The sequence below is a fragment of the Orycteropus afer genome, unplaced genomic scaffold, assembly GCF_000298275.1.
Source record: "Orycteropus afer afer isolate SDZICR_OR568_19922 unplaced genomic scaffold, OryAfe1.0 scaffold00147, whole genome shotgun sequence".
NCBI lineage: Eukaryota > Metazoa > Chordata > Mammalia > Tubulidentata > Orycteropodidae > Orycteropus > Orycteropus afer.
The window spans coordinates 6,543,665-6,564,282 of NW_006921734.1; the positions used below are offsets into that span (position 1 = coordinate 6,543,665).

The 20,618-nt window shown below is 35.5% G+C and overlaps 1 protein-coding gene across 1 annotated transcript in view; it reads left to right on the forward strand.

Annotated features, from left to right (window-relative positions):
- The window catches only part of DCUN1D5 (defective in cullin neddylation 1 domain containing 5), a 30,738-nt gene that overhangs the window by 3,767 nt on the left and 6,353 nt on the right, over positions 1-20,618 (forward strand). Inside the window, exons 3-4 of the mRNA XM_007946002.2 lie at positions 4,895-4,965; positions 5,373-5,464. Coding sequence (XP_007944193.1) covers positions 4,895-4,965; positions 5,373-5,464 — 163 coding nt within the window. The remainder of the gene's footprint in view (positions 1-4,894; positions 4,966-5,372; positions 5,465-20,618) is intronic.

Sequence of the window (20,618 nt, forward strand, 5' to 3'; positions counted from 1 at the left end):
CTGGTAGCATAGTGCCTAAGGCATTTGACTGCTAACCAGAAGGCTGGCAGTTCAAACCCACCAGCCACTCCTCGGAAGGAAGGTTGGACAATCTACTTTTGTAGTGATACCACCTCGGAAACCCAAGGAGGGGTCGCTATGAGTCAGGTCTGACCCCACAGCACATAACAACAACAGCAAAGATAACAATAATAAATAAATAGACTGATAATGACACTGTGTGATAAATGCTGTATTAGTAGCAAGATGCACAATGAGAGTTCATAGGAGGAATATATAACCTAGCCTTGAAAATGTCAGAGAAGAGCTAACATAACCGTAGTGGGTGGAGGAAAAGCTAGACCTAGAGTGGTGCTGCAGCTAACAGGTGGACATCAAAACCAGGGATAAGGCTGAAGCGTTAAGGAAATACTAGAAAGAGAATACTTGTTTCCCATTTACTACAAACTTTTTCATAAGCATATATGAAATTGTTTTGTTCCCTTAGAATGTTTTTGGTCTTTTGTAGTTAGTTATTTTAAAGGTCCCTCCCTCCTTTTTTCCCCTCCTTTCCTTTCTCTTCCATGCCTCCCTGTTTCTTTGTTTTGTTTTATCACTATTATTCTCAGAGTCTTTGTTTAAAACAGTGTATATAGTCATTACTTTATATATAAATATTTATATTTTACATTTATATATATATTTATATAATACTAATCTAGGTTAAGGTCTGACATAATAGGTCAAAGATCAACTTTAAGCCAACTGTATGGAAAGTGAGAGTTTTTAGGAGGGCAGTAGCTTCATGTTTGGGATAAGCTGAGTCATCTGCAAATATAATTTTAGAATTATTTGAGTAACAGAGCAAAGATTCTTTGTAGACCAGAGAAAAAAAAAAATGCTATTACTGGCATCCCAAGGCAACCACTAACCCAATTTAAATGAAGAGAATTCACTTTCTTCTACTCCATTTAAAATGCTGACCCATTATTTATAATGCCATTTTTACTGGTGTACATGATACAAAATCAAAGGATCACTTATTTTGGTTCACTTTAGTTTACTTATAAAGGTTACTAAATAAAAATAATTAGTAAAGTATTTCCTCCCATATTTACTTGTTGTATCTCTCCTCAGGACTTTCCTAGGTAGCATGAAATTAGTTTAAAAAAATATTACCAAATGAAAATAACTAAACATTTATTTCCTGTATTAGCATTTTTGTAATAGCCAACATAATAATTGCTACCATTATTCCAGGAATCCTTCTAATTATATCAGTTTTTCTGTTAGACCATTTCTGTTAGGTGTATGGTGTTATCCCAGTTTATAGGTGAGGAAACAGGCTTAGATTAAACAGTTTGCCCAAGGTGATAGTGAGAAGAGCTAGCATTCAAACCCAGCTCATTGTGATAGGAGTACCTATGCTTTTAACTAATACTCTCTTGTAATGTTTATTTTTTACTTAAGGCTATGTTCACGCCAAATAATTTTCACTTTTAAGAATAGAAAATTAGCAGATAAATGTGCTTGAAGTAACTTATGTTCTGTCATTCACTATATGATTTATTCAATAAATATTTATTGAGTACTTGTGTGTCTGACATTGTGTTCTGGGAATATAGTAGTGGAATAAACAAGATCTCTGTCCTCAAGGGACTTGCCTTCTAATAAGGAAGACAGTAAACAAATAAATATAAACAGATAAATATGCAAGATAGATTGTGAAGATCAATAAAGGTGATAAATATGGGAGGTTCAGGGATAGAGAGTAATGGAATATTGGGGAGTTGATGGACTTTTAAACTGAGTGATTAGTGAAAACTTCTTTATGGAGGTGACTTTGGGCAGAGACCTAATTGACAGGAAGAAACCAGTTATTTGCCAAATAAACAATAACTGTTCCATTTTTAAATGGAGATGTCCCTTTTTAAAATGGAGATACTAATGGTGTCTACTGAGATAATACATGTAAAGCACTTGGCATAGTACCTGGCATATAGTCAGAACTCAGTAAATGTTAGCCATTATTGTTAAAAGAATAATAGCATTATAGCATCTGATAGACTCAAACCAAACGAAACTCACTGCCATCGAGTCAAGTCCGGCTCCTGGTAACCTCTCCTTGGGTTTCCGAGGCAGTATCACTACAGAAGTAGATTGCCCAACCTTCCTTCCGAGGAGTGGCTGGTGAGCTTGAACCGCCAGCCTCTTGGTTAGCAGTCACATGCCTTAGGTACTATGCCACCAGAGCTCCCATCTGATAGACTAGTTGTATGTTTTTACAGCAATGTTGCAAAATTAACTATTCCTATGTAACTAATGTTGAAGGTGCTATGTCATTGAGCACATTTTTAACCCCCAAGCATCTGCTATAACTGCCATGGATTTAGGCCCTGGAAATGTAGCTGGGAACATTTGCTGTAGGTTATGTTTTTTTTTTTTTTTAAAAAAAAAGAAATTATTTTGTGTTGTTTATCTTTTAATTTAAAAAAAAAAAATTATCACTGAACTTGTTACTATAATGTTACAGGTTATAGATGGTAAGCTTTATGTTATTTCCACAAGACCCCTCATTCTTGAGTGATACTTAAATTGGCAAAGATTCATTAATATACTGGTCCTAGGAGCTCTGGTAGCATAGTGGCTAAAGCACTTGACTGCTAACCAGAAGGCTGGCGGTTCAAACCCACCAGCCACTCCTCGGAATGAAGGCTGGGCAATCCTACTTCCGTAGTGATACTGCCTCGGAAACCCAAGGAGGGGTCGCTATGAGTCGTGGCCGACTCGATGGCACATAACAACAACAACATGAGTAAACAAAAGCATAGAAAGTGAAAGGGCACTTTTAAGGTTTTATCAAAAAATAAGGTGAGAATTACATAGTCCAGATCTAGTAGCTGGCTAGTGGAATGAATGAAGTCATTTCCATAGCTCTTTAAATTTGAGACTTAGGAAGTTATATCAACCTTATCTCTCATCCTAAGGATACTTTTGAATGCACACAACTATATAGTCAGTGGAAACCTAGTTGCTTGGAAGAGTTAGTTAAATTTGGCTTCAGAGGTTTTACACAGGAAGTAATTTTACTGGAATGGCATGGTTCAAAAAATATAGTTAACATTATGCATTCCGGGAAAACTTTGGTGTATTCTTTGGGCTGGTTTGATCTGTTACTTTGTAAAAGTCACTTAACATTCATAGGCATTATTTATATAAGACTTTATATCTTTTATGTCTTTGTATCACCCAGTTTAACTTGATTCTAATCAAATTTTAATCACAGATTAAAATATATTTTTCCCAATTTCTAGCATAGGATACATTTTATGATGATAACTGATATTTCTTCACATAGCTCTTCAGTTTTCTAACCAGTAATGGCAGCTTTAAGAACAAGTCTGCTTTCTTCTTGCATTAGAGAAAAAGATTTAGAACATATTCCTATCATGCCTTAAAAACAACTTTGTTTTTCTCCATGAAACTTTATTTGATTTTTATTTTCATGCAAGCCATATGTTCCAAAATAGAAATGATTAGTTTTAAAAGATTGACGTACTCAGTTACTTTTTAATAGCTTTATTGTATACATTCTCATTTTTTAAAAATCCTCAAAATAGTTTTTGGAAGTAAGAGTTCCTGTAATTATTATCCTCTTCACCTTTTAACACCTCAGTACATTGTTAGTACATATTTAAAACGAGTGACATTTACCATTTTACTTAAAAAGTAGAAACAAAGATTTTGGTTTTAGATTATGTGTTAACTTCCCCTGGCATCCTGGATCACCTCTCAGACAGCAAGATGTATGGATCACATACTAAATGACTATATTCTTTTGTTCTTTTTTTTTAAAAAGAAGACGACCCAGTACATTGGCTTCATGTTGTCATGGTGACCCAATGGTGGTATTATAAAGGCTGAGCAGACTTAGTCTACTTTATGATTTATAAAGCTAGAGCATTTTTTTAACCCTTAAGAAAGGAAAGCAGGGTTCCTCTGGCTGCTTTAACTGTAATATTTCAAGACTGTATTTTAAAAAAGGTAAAGGTAAACACATTTCTGTTATATTTCATATTGTTACACAATTTGATTTACTCTTAAGTAGTCACAAAAAAGACTGATGCAATTATTGTACTTGAGAAATCTGATAACAAAAATTGATAAGTTAAATTTAGTGCAACTAAGGGAGTAAAATAATAGACCAAATACAGTTGGTTCGTTTGGAGGCAAATAAACTAATTGAGGGATTAAACTTTTATGTCGACTGTAGAGGGGCAACTAATAACTTGCTGTCTGTTTTAGAACCAAGGTGATAAGGAAAATAGCTCCTGGAAATGGAATATAATAATTTCCTTAAGTCATTGTTTTAACTGATGTATATATGTTTTTTAAGCATTAAATTATATTTCACAATATTTCAAAAGAGTAAAGAATAATCTCTGTTTTAGTAAGTAAACAAATATTCTCCTCCTGTTTACTGCCCTGACCTGTGGTACTGGCACGTTCTGCTAGAACAAGAAGCTCCAAGCTTCTTAAGCTTCTTCATGTTCCTGTATTGTCAAAAACCTATTTAAAGTAGACTATGAGTAAACTTTTTTTTTAATGGTTAGGTTCAAGTTATTACACAAACTAGTGATTGGTATTAATGGAGGATTATTTTACATAATTAACTTACTTAATTTCATGTTGTAATATGAGTTCTGTTCAAAGAATGTTTCAAAATTTTTAAATTTTACGTCCTGTAGCAAATATTTATACTTTTATCAAAACTATTTCAAAATTTAAGTTCAGTTATGTACAAAATGTCATGCTTTATTGTTTATTCATAGATGCCTTTAATATGATGGTTTATATTTTTTTGTTAATACTAAATTATAACCATGAAATACTTAAATTATTTTTGTCTTTGAAGGTCCTGATGAAGTTGTAGGGCCAGAAGGAATGGAAAAGTTTTGTGAAGACATTGGTGTTGAACCTGAAAATGTATGTCTAAGTAGAATGAAATACAAGGGGGGGTATAGCACATATTGGTACATTGCTAAATTGGTACACTTTAGACTTGTATGAAGAATTTTCTTCTTCATGTTTAATATCAGACTTGGATTTTAGGGTATTTTTTAAATCAGTTTAAGTTGGACATTTATTCTCTTTCTTGATAAAAATATCATTTGTGATAAGATAAGAGAAAATTCTGTTTTCAGAAACTTTTAAAACTTAGTTACTTTTAAGGAATTGGCCCATCCCAATTTCTTTATAGTTAATAATTCCACAGGTTGTATTCTTTTAGTTGAAGAATGGAAATAGTTGTATAAAAATGCTCTCCATAGTAATTATACACATGATTATCTCTGCTGACTTTTCCCCTATCCTTTATGTTCTGTTCTTTCCAGATTATTATGTTAGTTTTAGCGTGGAAATTGGAGGCTGAAAGCATGGGATTTTTTACCAAGGAAGAATGGTTAAAGGGAATGACTTCATTACAGTAAGAAATTTTTTTAAAAAACAAATTTGATGGCCTATTTGAAGATCTTAATTGATATTTTATGCATCCTAATTTCTAGGAGTAAGGTTTTACCCTTAAAATAATCAAGTCTGGTTTGATATATAACAGTCAGTTTTGGGGATTATCAGACTTATATTGTCTTGCCTAATGAATTGCTACTCCACTTTTCATATTCTCTAAGAACCTCAAATAGTCTTACTAAAATTCATTTACTCTCTTGATAGATGAGTTAGAGGTACATGGATCAAAGGGTTATTTATTCACAGGTTGCTGGACCAGTAAGGGCTTTCCATTTGTGAATATGTAATTCCACTATTTGAGGAGTTTGCTCTTTGAGTATCCTAAGCTTCAGGGCCTCCTCTCCCCTCTTCAGTTTGGTTCTTAATTAAAAAAAGAAAGAGATTACATGCTATGATTTCCTTTTTGCCAATGAATGTCATAAAAGACAAAAGTAAATACATACTGCTTCCATGTAATCTTTAGCCATTTTATGTACTTTCAGTTTGGAATACTGTTTTTGAACATGTCCGTAAATTATAGAACTGCTTTTTTATATAAATAATTTGATTTTGGCTTTCCAGAGTAGTCTCTTTAATTTGAAAATCAGTTAGTAATCATATATTTTATATTATGGCATAGTCCTAATGTTTATGCAGAATATAACTGCTAGTTATCAACATTCTAAATAGCTGGAGAAAAAGCATTAATTTTTTTTTGAGGCAAAAAACTGGGGTTAATTAGCTTTGTGGTTTCTGTTGTGATCGTGGTTTTATTCATACCCTTAACTGTGCAGTCTTACTTCTTATTTGCTCGTCTTTAAATTTTAAAATACTCGATTTGGGGGGGCGGGTTATTTGCTCATATTCGAATTTTTAAATTCGAATTTTTAGTGTTTAATACTTTACAATTTGCTTTCTTAACCAGCATTAACATACAGATTTGTGTATATATTTTCTTGAGTAAAAGTCTTTACTCATATGTACTAAACAATAGTTTCCAGAACAGAAGTTAAAATTAGTTCTCCCTCTTCCATTGTATATAGGTGAGGTGTCTTAAGACCAGATAGGTAAAGAAAATAGCCAAAGATTACTGTTATTTAGTGGCAGAGCTGGGACCTAGAATCTAAGTTTCCTGATTACCCGTCTAGCATACTATACTTCTTATTAAACTATTCTGTGGTATATAAGGTATGTGTACAACTTTATTAAATAAAGTGTCAGTATTATGAGTGGGGCAGTTGAATTACTAACCACAGTAGTTAGTAGTTTGAATCCACCCAGCATTGTTGTGGAAGAAAGGCCTAGAAATCTACATCCATAAAATTACAACCATTGAATACCCTATGGAATATAGTTCTACTTTGGCACACATGGGGTCGCTATGAGTTGGAATGCCTCGAAAATGGTGGATTTGATTATCTTTTAAAATCATAGTATTCGCAACCGAGACTGATTTCCACCATTCATCTAAATGTCATAATATATGTGCCCAATTAAAATAGCATTGATTATGAAAATCATTGTACTGTTTCCTACCATATAATTAGCTTTTTGGAGAAAGAGTTATGCACAGAATATAAACTAGCTCTTATTCAGGTTAGGCAGGTTTATTAATTTCAGTTGTAACATAGCTAAGACTTTTTTTTTTAATTTGGCATTATAGCTACTTTCCATATTATTAGTATTTTAGTTAATAAGTATTTGTATATTTTTAAATAAAAAATTCCTAACTTTTATAAAATAAGATGTGATATAGAGTCTTTGTATAACACTAATGTATAAATAGAAAGCATTTCTAATATTTATTTTAACATGATTAGCACCATATGCCAGTTGTTGAGTCCATGAGCAAAAACTGACTACTTCTTGAGTGTGGTAATTATTAGAGCATTTCCCCTATAGGAAGTTCACAGGCTATACAAAATGAAAGCAGTTATTCAGTACTTAAAATTGCCCCAGAAGCTCCTGTTTCACCTATTTATGTTCTCTTACAAATCCATCTAAAACTCTGTGCTATGTAATAGTAACTCAAATTAAGCAAATTCTGCTTGCTCTGAAAATAGTTTATTTTGCATTATGTAGATTGCCATATGAAATACAAAGTATCTTTCCTCGATTGCTCAGATCTTACTGCTTCCTGAATTTTCTTGTGAATAACTTCCCATGAATAAAATGGTTTGAAATTTAAACCAAGTCAAAAGAATCTGAATTTTAATTTTTATATCTATAATTGTTTAGTATTCTAGTCTTATATAATAAAGTCATAAAATGTAAAGCTTTACTTTTGCCATTTATCCTTAATTATTTAAATTTCCTTTGTAGATTTTTTGTATTTTTAGGATTTCAGTTCAGCATAAGCATAATTATCTGATGGTCTCTAAATCATCTTAATATAATTATATAATCATCTACTTCAGTAGAGCTTTGCTAAAGAATAGAAATTGTCTGGTAGTTAGAACATATTCTGTGTTCAAGGATAGAGACTCTAATCTGTAATTGCATAATGCTTTACAGTTTTCAGAATACTTACACATTAATTTAAGGCGGTCTTTATATATACTTTCTATATTGAATTGGCTTTTTTTTGTTGAAAGAATTATGGGTTTGAATTTGTTTAGAATTGGACTAGACTGGTCATTTTGTAGGAATTTTGATGGCACAGTGGTGATAGTGTGGGCTGTTAAGCAAAATGTCAGTAGTTCAAACCCACCAGCTGCTCTGTGGGAGAAATATGAGTCAGCCTGCTTCCGTAAAGATTTACAGCCTGTTACAAGGATGCAGCCTACCCTGATGGCCCTCGAGACCAGAAGAACTAGTGGTGCCCGGCCACCAATGCCAACCACTCAGGAAAGGATCAAATCTGGAGATCTGGATAGAGTAGGAGGAAATACGTGGAACAAAATCCAAAAACTCAATAATGACCAGAATTACTGGTCAGATGAAATCTGGCGAGGACTCCCAATACTATGGCCCTGGAATCATTCTGCATCTGGAATAAAACGCACTCCCAGGGGCGGACTCTCAGCCTAATATAACAAGATGTACACACAGACCACTCAACCTAGGATGACGCACCCACACACTCAATGGTAATACATCCCTTAGAGCAATAGACCATGGGACACGAGAGGACCAACCTTCAAATTGAGAAAATGCAGGACAAATAGGAGTACATAAATACGAAGGGCACAGGGGGAGGGTTACAGGGTACAGAGGGGAGGAGACTGGGTTAGGGTTAGACATGGTAAATGGGGAATGAAACTAAATGTACGTGTTAACGTTGAATGTAAAACAAGCTCTTAAAATAAATAAATAAAGGTTTACAGCCTTGGAAACCCTATATGGGGCAGTTCTATTCTGTCCTATATTCTTATGCATTGGAATTGACAAGATGGCAGTGGGTTTGGTTTTGGCTTTGGCCCTTTTGTATGTTTTAGGGGATAAAATTGCCTTATCTCATCCAAGGATTTTGTTCTATGTAGTTTTCATCTTTGCTTAGTAAGAGTTAGATTTCCCTTCAAAACTGATTTAATTTAATAGATATTTATATTGAAAACCTACATTATATGAGGTATGGTGTCACTTATTGGTGAGCACATTGAGGGACAAGATAGCTCTTTAGTTACATTCTAATTAGAGGGTAAGGAATGCATTATTATACTGTAAATTTCAGAAGAAGGAAATTGTGAGCTAGTCCTTAAGAGTGGGAAGCATATGTTTGAAGGAATGGTAAGTAATCTGTTTTGTTGGAAGCATAAAATACATAAAACGATCAGGGTAGTTTTAGAAAACATATTGGACTAATAGGTACATTGTGGAGAGTCTTGGTAAACATGTTGAGAGAGTTTAAAACATATATTGTAGAAATTGGGAAACAATCACACTTTGAGCACAGGAATCACCAAAGATTTTTCTTGATGGATTTTCAATAGAGGAACATTTGAAGGTCAGAGGCTCTTGAGAACCTTATGAAAACTGTGGACCTTGTTCCCATAAAGGTGCACATTTGGTGCTACACATAAATTTTACATAGGGTATCATGAAGTTTATGAAGCTTCCTCTTTCCCCATCTATGGATACAAGGTTCCAAGGATATTTGTAGATTTTTATTCTGGAAGACTATAATGTAGGATTTTTGTCATATCTGCTAACTGAAAGCTTGGAGGTGGAGCAAGGATGAAATGTGTGGTGGAGAAAATTGAGTATAGGCCTCTGAAAAGAACTGTATTTGATTATAATGGGTAACGTCAGACAATGATGGCAACCAAGCTTCCTGCCATTAAGTTACAAGTTGTATGTCTTCTGATCCCCATATTGAGCCCTGAACTTTGATCTTACTCAGATGATTAGAGGAAATGTTGTGATTTTAATTCTTTTTATGGGAGAGAGGAATGGGGAGCAATTACAGGATTTATGATGGAGGTAGAAGAGTAGGATAAATGGGATCTTGTGGTATGTGAGTATTACTCATTTAGCTTTTTGGGACAAAATGCTAATTGTCTTTAGCATCCTTCCTCTTTCCTACTCCTAAGATCACCAAGTTGTTGTAACAACATCATGTTATAACAACATGATGATCTTGGAGTAGTGAAGGGAAAGGACGCTAATAACAATTAGCATTTTGTTCCAAGAAGCTCCTTTCTCCCACACATACACAACACACATTTAACAAATTCCAGTAGAAGTGAACTGTATTGCCCTGACTAGTAAACCTGATTTAGAGAAAGTCTTAAATCTAGAACGTAGTGAATAAAATTTTTCCTGTACCTTATCAACATGTCATAGCATACTTACTGGAACTTATTTATTAGAAAGAACTTCATTTACATCTAATATGTAAGTGAGAATGTCTTCTCATTTTAAAGTATTTGAGTAGAAAGTTGAAAATTTCCCTTGATAATCAGATGGTAATTTCCAAGCCTTTGGTGTTAAAATTTAAACTCGTTTCCTCTCATTCTATTTGCTGTGGTCTTCCAGAGTGGTATCATAAGAGTGCCAGTATACTCTAAAATCTGCATAGTTTTATTTGATTGTTGTTCAGAAACCTCTCTTCCTTTCCATGATAGCTAGTGAAGTGTGCATTTCTTTTTGCGTTAGGGAAAATAATCTTTCTAAACTTACCAAGTTTTGAAGTATTCATGTTATTACCTCTTGTAAGTCTGTTTTCAGCTAGATTAAATATAAAAACTACATTTGTATTAGTGACTGCTTGGAATTTTTACTGGATTTGCTAGGTCAGTTTTAATGACATTGGTAATAAGCATGGAAGTCTGTGTTCTTATTTTTTCCCCCACTGTTTTCTGAAAGGAAAATAGTAATTGCAGTTATTCTGTTGGATTATTTTTCTGTTCAAGATTTATGATAGACCATTAGGAATGGTACTGCCATATTTTTCACATATAATATGCCCATATAAACAGTGTGCAGACACATACAATGCACGTAGGTGGTCATAGGAAATGAAGGAGTGAGAGGATTGTGTGGTTTGCAGGAAACCTTATAACACATACATTATTTGTATAAAACTATGATAAATAGCTTGAATAGAGCCATCAGTGTTTTGGTGACTTTTAAGGCATTTGACTATAAAAGAACATCTTAAACTAAAAACTGCTAAGCATTTAACGTATATTCTCTATGCTTGGCCTTTGATGTTGCTGTTGTTATTGTCATTTTGAAAATGAGGAAATGCAGGCTGAAAGAGGTTAAATAACTTGCCTAAAGCCTCGTGGCTGAGATGGAGAGTTTGGAATTTTAATTGAAGTGTATTTGACTTGAAACGTTCATTTTTTTCCTTCACTACATCTGCACTCTTTAAAGTACTCAGCTGCTAACTAAAAGGTCTGCAGTATGAACCCACCAGCCACTCTGCAGGAGAAAGATGTGGCAATCTGCTTACATAAAGATTCACTGGCTTTGGAAATGCTGTGGGGCCACTGGGAGTTGGAATTGAGGGCAGTGAGTTTTAAAAAAAAAAAAAAAAACCTCACTGCCATCAAGTCAGTTTGACTCATAGCGACCCCTGCTTGGGTTCTGGAGAAGGTGTCTCTATGGGAAGTTTTGTCCAGTCTTCAAAGGAGTGGCTGGTGGGTTTGAACCACAAGCCTTCTGGTTAGCAGTCATACAGGCATAAGTCATATGCCTTAGGCACTATGCCACCAGAGCTCCTTTGTGGGTTATCTCTGTCTTAAGCTTATTTAGAACACTTCCTAAATAATATTGTTGGTCTTTGTACATCTAGAGTGTAAAATAATTTGGAAAAAAGTTTTGGAGTTCTGAACTCCTTAGTGACTTGTCCCTCACTGTTTACATCATTAAGGATTTTATTTAGAGTACAATTTCATAGGGTAATTTTTCCCCAGATAGGAATTTTGAATTTTTTAAATAATTGAATAAATATATCACATACTTTCTAAAGGTTTAGTTTTGGTATTCATATTTTCATGTAGAAAATATTTTTTGGAGTTCTTCTATATGAAGAGCATGTATGGTGCTCTTGTCAGTGGTTTCAAACTCTGGTGGTAGGGAGAGTAGCAATGTGAGGATGTGGAGGGAGGCTTTCTCTTTTCTGCCCTTCTCAACTTCAGATCTGTTAGAATTCTCCATGATTTTGTGTGAAAAAGTAAATCACATTACTTTTTCACACAAAATCATGGAAAATATGAAAATCATTGCTTTAAAAAGCTACAAAGATACAGAAGATATAGTCCCTCTTTAAGCTAGTTCATGGCAGGAAAGGGATCACATGTAAATATAGATACTTAAAATTAGTGCCCTGGTACACAGTGGTTAAGTGCTCAGGTGCTAACCAAAAGGTTGGTGTTTGAACCCACCAGCCACTCCATAGGAGAGTGATGTGATAGTCTGCTTTTATAAAGCTTAGAGCCTTGGAAACCCTACTGGGCAGTGTTCCCTCAAAATATGTATTGATGTACCAGTCCCCTCTAAAACTGCTGAACTTTTCCAGCATGGTATTTTCAGTAGTCTCATATGCATGTGAAAGCTAGACAATGAATAAGGAAGACTGAAGAAGAATTGATGCTTTTGAGTTGTGTTGGTGAAGAATACTCAAAGTACCATGAACTACTAGAAGAATGAACAAATCTATCCTGGAAGAAGTGCAGCCAGAAAGCTCCTTAGAAGTGGGAATGGCCAGCCTTTGTCTCACCTGCTTTGGTCATGCTGTCAGAAGGGACCGTTGCCTGGAAGAGGAAATCATGCTTGGTAAAACGGAGGATCAGGAAAAAAAGAGGAAGAGTCTCGACGAGATGGATTGACATACTGTCTGCAACTGTGGGCTCAGGGACAGCAAGGATTGTGAGGATGGTGCACCACCAGGCAGTGTTTTGTTCAGTTATACATGGAGTCCCTATGAATCAGAGCTGACTCAATGGCACCTCACAACAACAAACTTTGCCAGAGTGGTGGTACCATTTTACATTCCCATCACCACTGTATGAGTGATCAGATTTATCTGCATTCTTGTCTGTGTTTGGTGATTTGCTGTTTTTTATTTCAGCCATTCAAGTAATTGTGTAATAATATCACACTGTGCTATATTATTTAATTTGCTTTAGCACATAACAATAACAAACAACAATAGCGAGTAGTGTTGAACATATTTTCATGTGCTTCTTTGCCATATGTATATCATTTTCAGCAGAAAGTCTTTTCCTTTTGGGGTCAAGTCTCAGAATATTTAACCTTAACTCTGGATCTCAAAGATTTGCTCTTGGTTTTTGCTAGGAGTTTTATATTTTGTATTTAAGTCAGTAATCCATTTCAAGTTAATTTCTACATAAAGTGTGAAGTATAGGTCTAGATTCATTTCTTTGCTTATAAATGTCCACTTGCTTCAGCACTGTTTATTGTAAAGGTCTCTTTCCTCCACTGGATTACTTTGGCCAAAAAACATTTAGGCATATGTGTGTGCTTCTGTTTCAAGATCTGTCTTCTGTTCTCTTGACCTATGTGTCCTAGCCTTCCACCAGTACCACACAGTCTGGATTACTATACCTGTATAATGTGTCTTGATAACAGATAGACAGCTGCTTCTTTTACAAAATTATTTTAATTATTATAGTTCCTTTGCTTTTCAGTATAAATTTTAGAGAAATCTTGCCTATATCTACCAAAAAAAATTTTGCTAAGATTTTATTATTTTTCTTAATTTGTTAAGATTTTACTAAGCCAGTTACTACTACTACTATTCATATTTACACACCAAACATCAAAGCCAATGAGGAAATTGAAGATTTTTACCAACTTCTGCTGTATGAAATTGACCGAACATGTAGTCAGGATGTGCTGATTGTTCCTGGTGATTGGAATGCAAAAGTTGGAAACAAAGAAGAATCACCGATAGCTGGAAAATTTGGCCTTGGTGATAGAAATAATGCTGGAGATTGCATGATCGAATTTTGCAAGATCAATGACTTACTCATTGCAAATACCTTTTTTCAACCACACAAATGGCAGCTGTACACATGCACAGGAATCAGATTGACTACATCTGTGGCAAGTGGTGATGGAAAAGCTCAATATCTTCAGCCAAAACAAGGCCAGGAGCTGATTGTAGAACAGACTATCAACTGCTCATATGCAAGTTCAACTTGAAGTTGAAGACATTTAAAACAAGTCCACGACAGCCAAAATATGACCTTGAACATATATCCCTCCTGAATTTAGAGACCATCTGAAAAATAGATTTGATGCATTGAACACAAGTGACCAAAAACCAGAGGAATTGTGGCGTGACATCAAGAACATCATCCATGAAGAAAGCAAAAGGTTATTAAAAAGACAGGAAAGGAAGAAAAGACCAAAATGAATGTCAGAAGAAACTCTGAAACTTGCCCTTGGGTGGAGAGTAGCTAAAGCAAGTGGAGGAAATGACAAGATAAAATTGCTGAACAGAGATTTCAAAGAGCAGTTCTAGAAAACAAAGTCAGTTATTGTAATGAAATGTGCAAAGACCTGGAGTTAGAAAAACAAAGGGGAAGAACATGCTTTGCATTTCTCAAGCTGAAAGAAGTGAAGAAAAAATTTAAGCCTCAAGTTGCAATATTGGAAGATTCTATGGGCAAAATTTTGAATGATGCAGGAAACATCAAAAGAAGGTAGAAGAAACACAGTCACGGTACCAAAAAGAATTTGTCGATGTTCATCCATTTCAGGAGGTGGCATATGATCAAGAACCAGTGGTACTGAAGAAAGAACTTGAAGCTGCACTGAAGGAAGTGGTGAAAAACAAGGCTCCAGGAATTGATGGGATACCCATTGAGATGTTTCAACAAAGGGATGCCACACTGGAGGCACTCATTCGGCTATGCCAAGAGGTTTGAAAGACAGGTTCTTAGCCAACTGACAGGAAGAGATCCATATTTGTATCCATTCCAAAGAAAGGTGGTCCCACAGAATGTGGAAATTATCGAACAACATCATTAATATCACACATAAATAAAATTTTACTGAAGATAATTCAAAAACATTTGCAGCAGTATGTTGACAGAGAGCTTCTAGAAATGTAAGTTGGATTCAGAAGAGGATGTGGAACAAGGGATATCATTGCTGATGTCAGATGGATCTTGACTGAAAGTAAAGAATACTGGAAAGACGTTTACTTGTGTTTTATTGACTATGCAAAAGCATTCAGTTGTGTGAATGATAGCAAATTGTGGATAACAGGGAAGAGTGGGAATGTCAGAACACTTAATTGTACTCATGAGGAACCTGTACATAGACCAGGAGGCTGTCGATCAAATAGAACAAGGGGTACTGCATGGTTTAAAATCAAGAAGGGAGTATGGCAGGGCTGTATCCTTTCATCATACCTACTCAGTTTTATGCTGGGCAAATGATCCGAGAAGCTGGGCTGTGTGAAGAAGAAGTTGGCATCTGGATTGGAGGAAAAATCATTAACAACCTACAATACGTTGATGATACAACTTTGCTTGCTGAAAGTGAAGATGACTTGAAGCATTTACTGATGAAAATTGAATACAGTCTGCAGTATGGATTACATCTCAATATAAAGAAAACAAAAATCCTCACAACAGGACCAATAAGTAGCATCACAATAAATGGAGAAAAGATTGAAGTTGTCAAAGACTTCTTATTACTTAGTTCTACAGTCAACACCAATGGAAGTTGTTGTTGTTGTTGTTATCTGCTATCCAGTTGGACGTGACTCATAGCAACCCCACCTTAGGTTTCTGAGGCAGTGTCACTACGGAAGTGGATTGCCCAACCTTCCTTCTGAGGAGTGGCTGGTGGATTTGAACCACCAGCCTTCTGGTTAGCAGTCAAATGCCTTAGGGACTGTGCTACCAGAGCCTATGGAAGTAGCAGTCAGAATATCAGACAATGTATAGCACTGGGCACATCTGCTGCAGAAGACCTCTTTCAAGTGCTGAAGAGCAAAGATGTCTCCTTGAGGGCTAAAGTGTGCCTGACATAAGCCATGGTATTTTCAGTTGCCTCATATGCATGTGAGGGGAGCTCTGGTAGCATAGTGGCTAAGACACTTGCCTGCTAACCAGACGGCTGGCGGTTCAAACCCACCAGCCACTCCTCGGAAGGAAGGTTGGGCAATCCTACTTCCGTAGTGATACTGCCTCGGAAACCCAAGGAGGGGTCACTATGAGTCGGGGCCAACTCGACAGCACACAACAACAACGACAACAACATATGCATGTGAGAGCTGAACAACGAATAAAGAAGACTGAAGAAGAATTGATGCTTTTGAATTGTGGTGCTGGTGAAGAATGCTGAAAGTACTATGGACTGCTAAAAGAACAAACAAATCTGTCCTGGAAGAAGTGCAGCTGGAATGCTCCTTGAAAGTGAGAATGGCCAGAGTTCGTCTCACCTACTTTGGTCATGTTGTAAGATGAGACTATTCCCTGGAGAAGGATATCACGCTTGGTGAAGTAAAGTGGAGGAAAGGAAGGAAGGCTGTCAACAAGAAGGATTGACACAGTGGCTGTAATGATGGGCTCAGGCATAGCAGGGATCATGGAGCTGGCACAGGACCAGGCAGTGTTTCTTTGTGCTGTACATAGGGTCACTATGAGTCGGAGCAACTCGATGGCACCTGACAACAACAAGATTTTGGTTAAACTGCACATGAATTTTGGGAAGAATTTTCATCTTTATTTTTTTGAGTCTTCCAGTCCATGATACATTTCTCCATTTATTTAGATTTTCTTTGATTTCATTCATCAGCTTTGTATAATTATTACCATACAAGTCCTGTACATGTTTTAAATTGCATTTTTTTGCATCCTAGTGGCACAATAGTTAAGTGCTCCGCTGCTAACTGAAAGGTCAGTGGTTAGAACCCACCCGTGGCTCCACAGGAGAAAGATGTGTCATTCTGCAAGATTGTAGCCTTGAAAATCCTGTGGGGCAGTTTTGTTCTGTAGGGTCACTAAGAATCAGAATTGACATAAAAGCAGTGGATTATTTTATTTTTATTTTGAGTTGAGGTAAACAGTATTGTATTTTCAGTATCCACATGTTCATGCAAGTGTATAGAAATACAATTGGTACTTGTATGTTTATTTTTTATTACATGACCTTGCTGAACTTAGTTCTCAGAAGTTTGTTTTGTATATTCCTTGTTTTTTTGTATATAGGCAGTTGGGTCTTCTGCAAATGGATAGTTTTATTTCTTCTTTGATCAGTATGCTTTTTATTTCCTTTTGTTGTCTATTACACTGGCTAGAGCTTTCTACCACTATAATGAATAAGTGTAGTGAGACCAGACATCCTTTCTTTGTTCCTCATCTCAGAGCAAGCATTCTTTCACTATTATATATAATGTTAGCTGTAGGTTGTTTGTAGATACCTTTACCAAGTTAAGGGAGTTCACTATTACTGTTTGTCTTCAAGCTTCTAATCATGAATGAATGGTAAATTTTGTCACATACTTTTTTTGTGTTAAGTATTTGTATTTTGTATGTACTATTGTGTATTTTTTTCTTTTTAATCTATTAATATTGTTTATTAAACATTGATCAATTTTCAAAAATAGAACCAACCTTCAATACTTGGAATAAATCTTACTTGCTACGGTCCATAATTATTTTTATGTACTTCTGAATTGTAATTAATAATATTTTGTTAAGGATTCATGTGGAATAGGAGCTCTGGTAGTGTAGTGCCTAAGGCACTTGACTGCTAACCAGAAGGCTGGCGGTTCAAACCCACCAGCCACTCCTCAGAAGGAAGGTGGGGCAATCTACTTCCATAGTGATATCGCTTTGGAAACCCAAGGAGGGGTCGCTATGAGTCGGGTCTGACTGGATGGCACATAACAATAACAACAAAAGTGGTTTGTGGTGTTTTTTTATTTTGGTACTCTTTATCTGGCTTTGATATTAGGATAATACTAACTGTATAAAATAAGAATTTTTTTCTTAGTTTTTGGAAGCAATTGTATAGAATTGATTTTTAAATGGTAAAATTCTCCAGAAAAACCCTCTGAAGCTAGAGTTTTTTTTGTTTGCTTTTGATGTTTGAAGTTTTGAATTACAAATTCAATTTCCTTTATAGGTTCTGTTCAAATTATCTATTTCATATTAGGTAAGTTGTGGTAATTGTGTTTTTCAAGGAATTGATACATTTCATCTCAGTTGTCAAATTCCTATGTGTACAGTTATTCATACATAATATTGTCTTATTTTTTGGTATCTTTGAGTCTATAATAATATTGGTAAGTTTCATATTCTCTCTTTTTCTCTGTTGATCCGCCAAAAAACAAAACTCACTGCCATAGAGTCGGGTCCGACTTATAGCGACCCCCCCTTGGGTTTCCAAGGTGGTATCTCTATGGAAGTAGATTGCCCAGTTTTCATCCCAAGGAGTGACTGGTGGGTTTGAACCGCCAGCCTTCTGGTTAGCAGTCAGATGCCTTAGGCACTGCATCAAAAGAGCTCCTTCATTTATTGCTAGAAATTTGTCAATTATGTTGGTTTTTTCAAAGAACCAGTTCATTGTTTCATTGATTATTCTGTCTTTTTCTCTGTTTGCAATCCCATCAATTTCTCCTCTTAATTAAATCCTAACTTCTGCTTGCTTTCAGTTTATTTTGCTCTTCTTTTTCTAGATGGTAAAGATGAGAACTTAGATTATTGATTTGATAATTTTTTCTAAAGCATTTAGCACTATAAATGTACCTTAGCACTGCTTTATCTGTGTTCCACAAATTTTGATATGTTGTATTTTTGTTAAGTTCAATATCAATTTTGTTTTCCACCGAGACTTCCCATCACCCATGGGTTATGTAGGAGTTTGCTATTTTATTGCCAAATGTTTGGAGATTTTGCTGTTACCAATAGCTAATTTGATTCTGTTGTGGTCAGAGAACACCTCTGTATGACTGCAGTTCTTTTAAGTCTATTAATAATTATTTATAGCTTGGGATATGGTCTTTTTTATATTCCACACACACTTGTAAAGAATGTGTATCTGCTATCATGGTGTGAGGAGTGTTTTATTAATGTCAGTTAGATCCTGCTTGTTGATAGTATTGTTGAGTTTTTTACATGGTCTTGCTGATGAAATTCTGTCTAGCTGTTCAGTTGTCAGTTGTTGAGGAAGGGCTGTTAAAATCTTCAACTGTATTTGTGGATTTATTTATTTCTCCTTTAAGTTCTGTCAGTTTTTACTTCACATGTTTTGCAACTTGGTGCATACACATTTAGGATTGTCATTCTTTTTGGTGACTTGCCTCTTACCATTACATAATATTCCTCTCAGTCTTTGATTGTTTTCTTTGCTCTGAAATCTATATTAGCTGATAATATAATATATACTCAGAACTAATCTTTTCTTTCTTTCCTGAGAACTTTTCCCTCTTTCTTAAATCTATTTCAGATTTTTTTTTCAATTGTGTTCATAAATACTCGTTGAAGCATTTTTACGATAACTTCTTTAAAATCTTTTGTCAGATAATTCTAACATCCTTGTCATCTTGGTATTTGCATCTATTGATTGCCTTTTTTCATTCAGTTTGATATCTTCATTGTTCTTGATATGACAGGTAATATTTATTGAAACTTAGAAATTTGGGGTATTATGAAACTCTGGATTATACTTAAATCTTCTGTTTTAACTAGCTTCCAGTGACATCACTCTGGCAGAGGGCCACCACCTAATCACTGCCAGGTAGGGGTAGAAGTTGAAGTTCCCCACTTGGTGACCACTGACATCCACGGAGGGGAATCCTTACTGCTAGGTAAGGGTGACAGTTTTAGGTCTCTTCTAGGTCTCCACTGATACCACTGGGATAGTGGCCTCATTATCTCTGGGTTATAGTAAAAGTCCTGTCTGTCCATTAAGTCTCCTCTGATACCATTCAGTCCGGAAGGGGATTGGCTACTTGTTTCTACCTGGTGGGGGTGGAAGGCCAAATTCCCCATGTGATTTCTGTTGGTGGTGCAGGCATTGCAGCAGGGCATCGTAACTGTCTGTTGTTGGGTGCCTCGTTATATCACAGCAAGGGTGGAAATTTCAACTCCCCATCCAGTCTGCTAGAATGGGTGGGAGTTGGGCCATGCTCTTTCTGTGGTATTGGGTTGGAGTAGAACACTTATTTTCTAGAAGTTTTGTTATGTTCAGTTGACCCTTTCCTGTTCTTTTTGCTAGAGATTGTGGGATTTATTGGGGCTTTATTAGTCTGTGCTCACTGGCATTTCTGGTTTCCCAGCTGCTTCAGCTCCAAATCTAAGAGATATGAGGCAAAAGAAAACCCAGGAATTTACCGCCATTTTCAGTCCTGAGATCCCTAGCCAATCTGCCTTCTCTTCACCTTTCAAAGTCATTTTACGTTTGTGTTTTATATAATATCCAGGGTTTTTAATTGTATTTAGAAGGAGAAATGTGGACAGTATATCTACTCCATGTTTCTTCTTTTATTAATGAAATAAAACCTTTTCTTTTTCACTCAAGTTAGTGCCTCAGTTTTCTGCACCTCTTTACAGGCATACTCTTTGAAATCATTTTTCCATATTACTTTTCTCCAGTTTCTCTTTTCTCATTCTAAAACCTACTCTAAGAAGATTTATCCTTACTAAAACAACTCGTCAAAGTGTCATTGGAAGTGAATAATAAAATAATACTTAACAAAA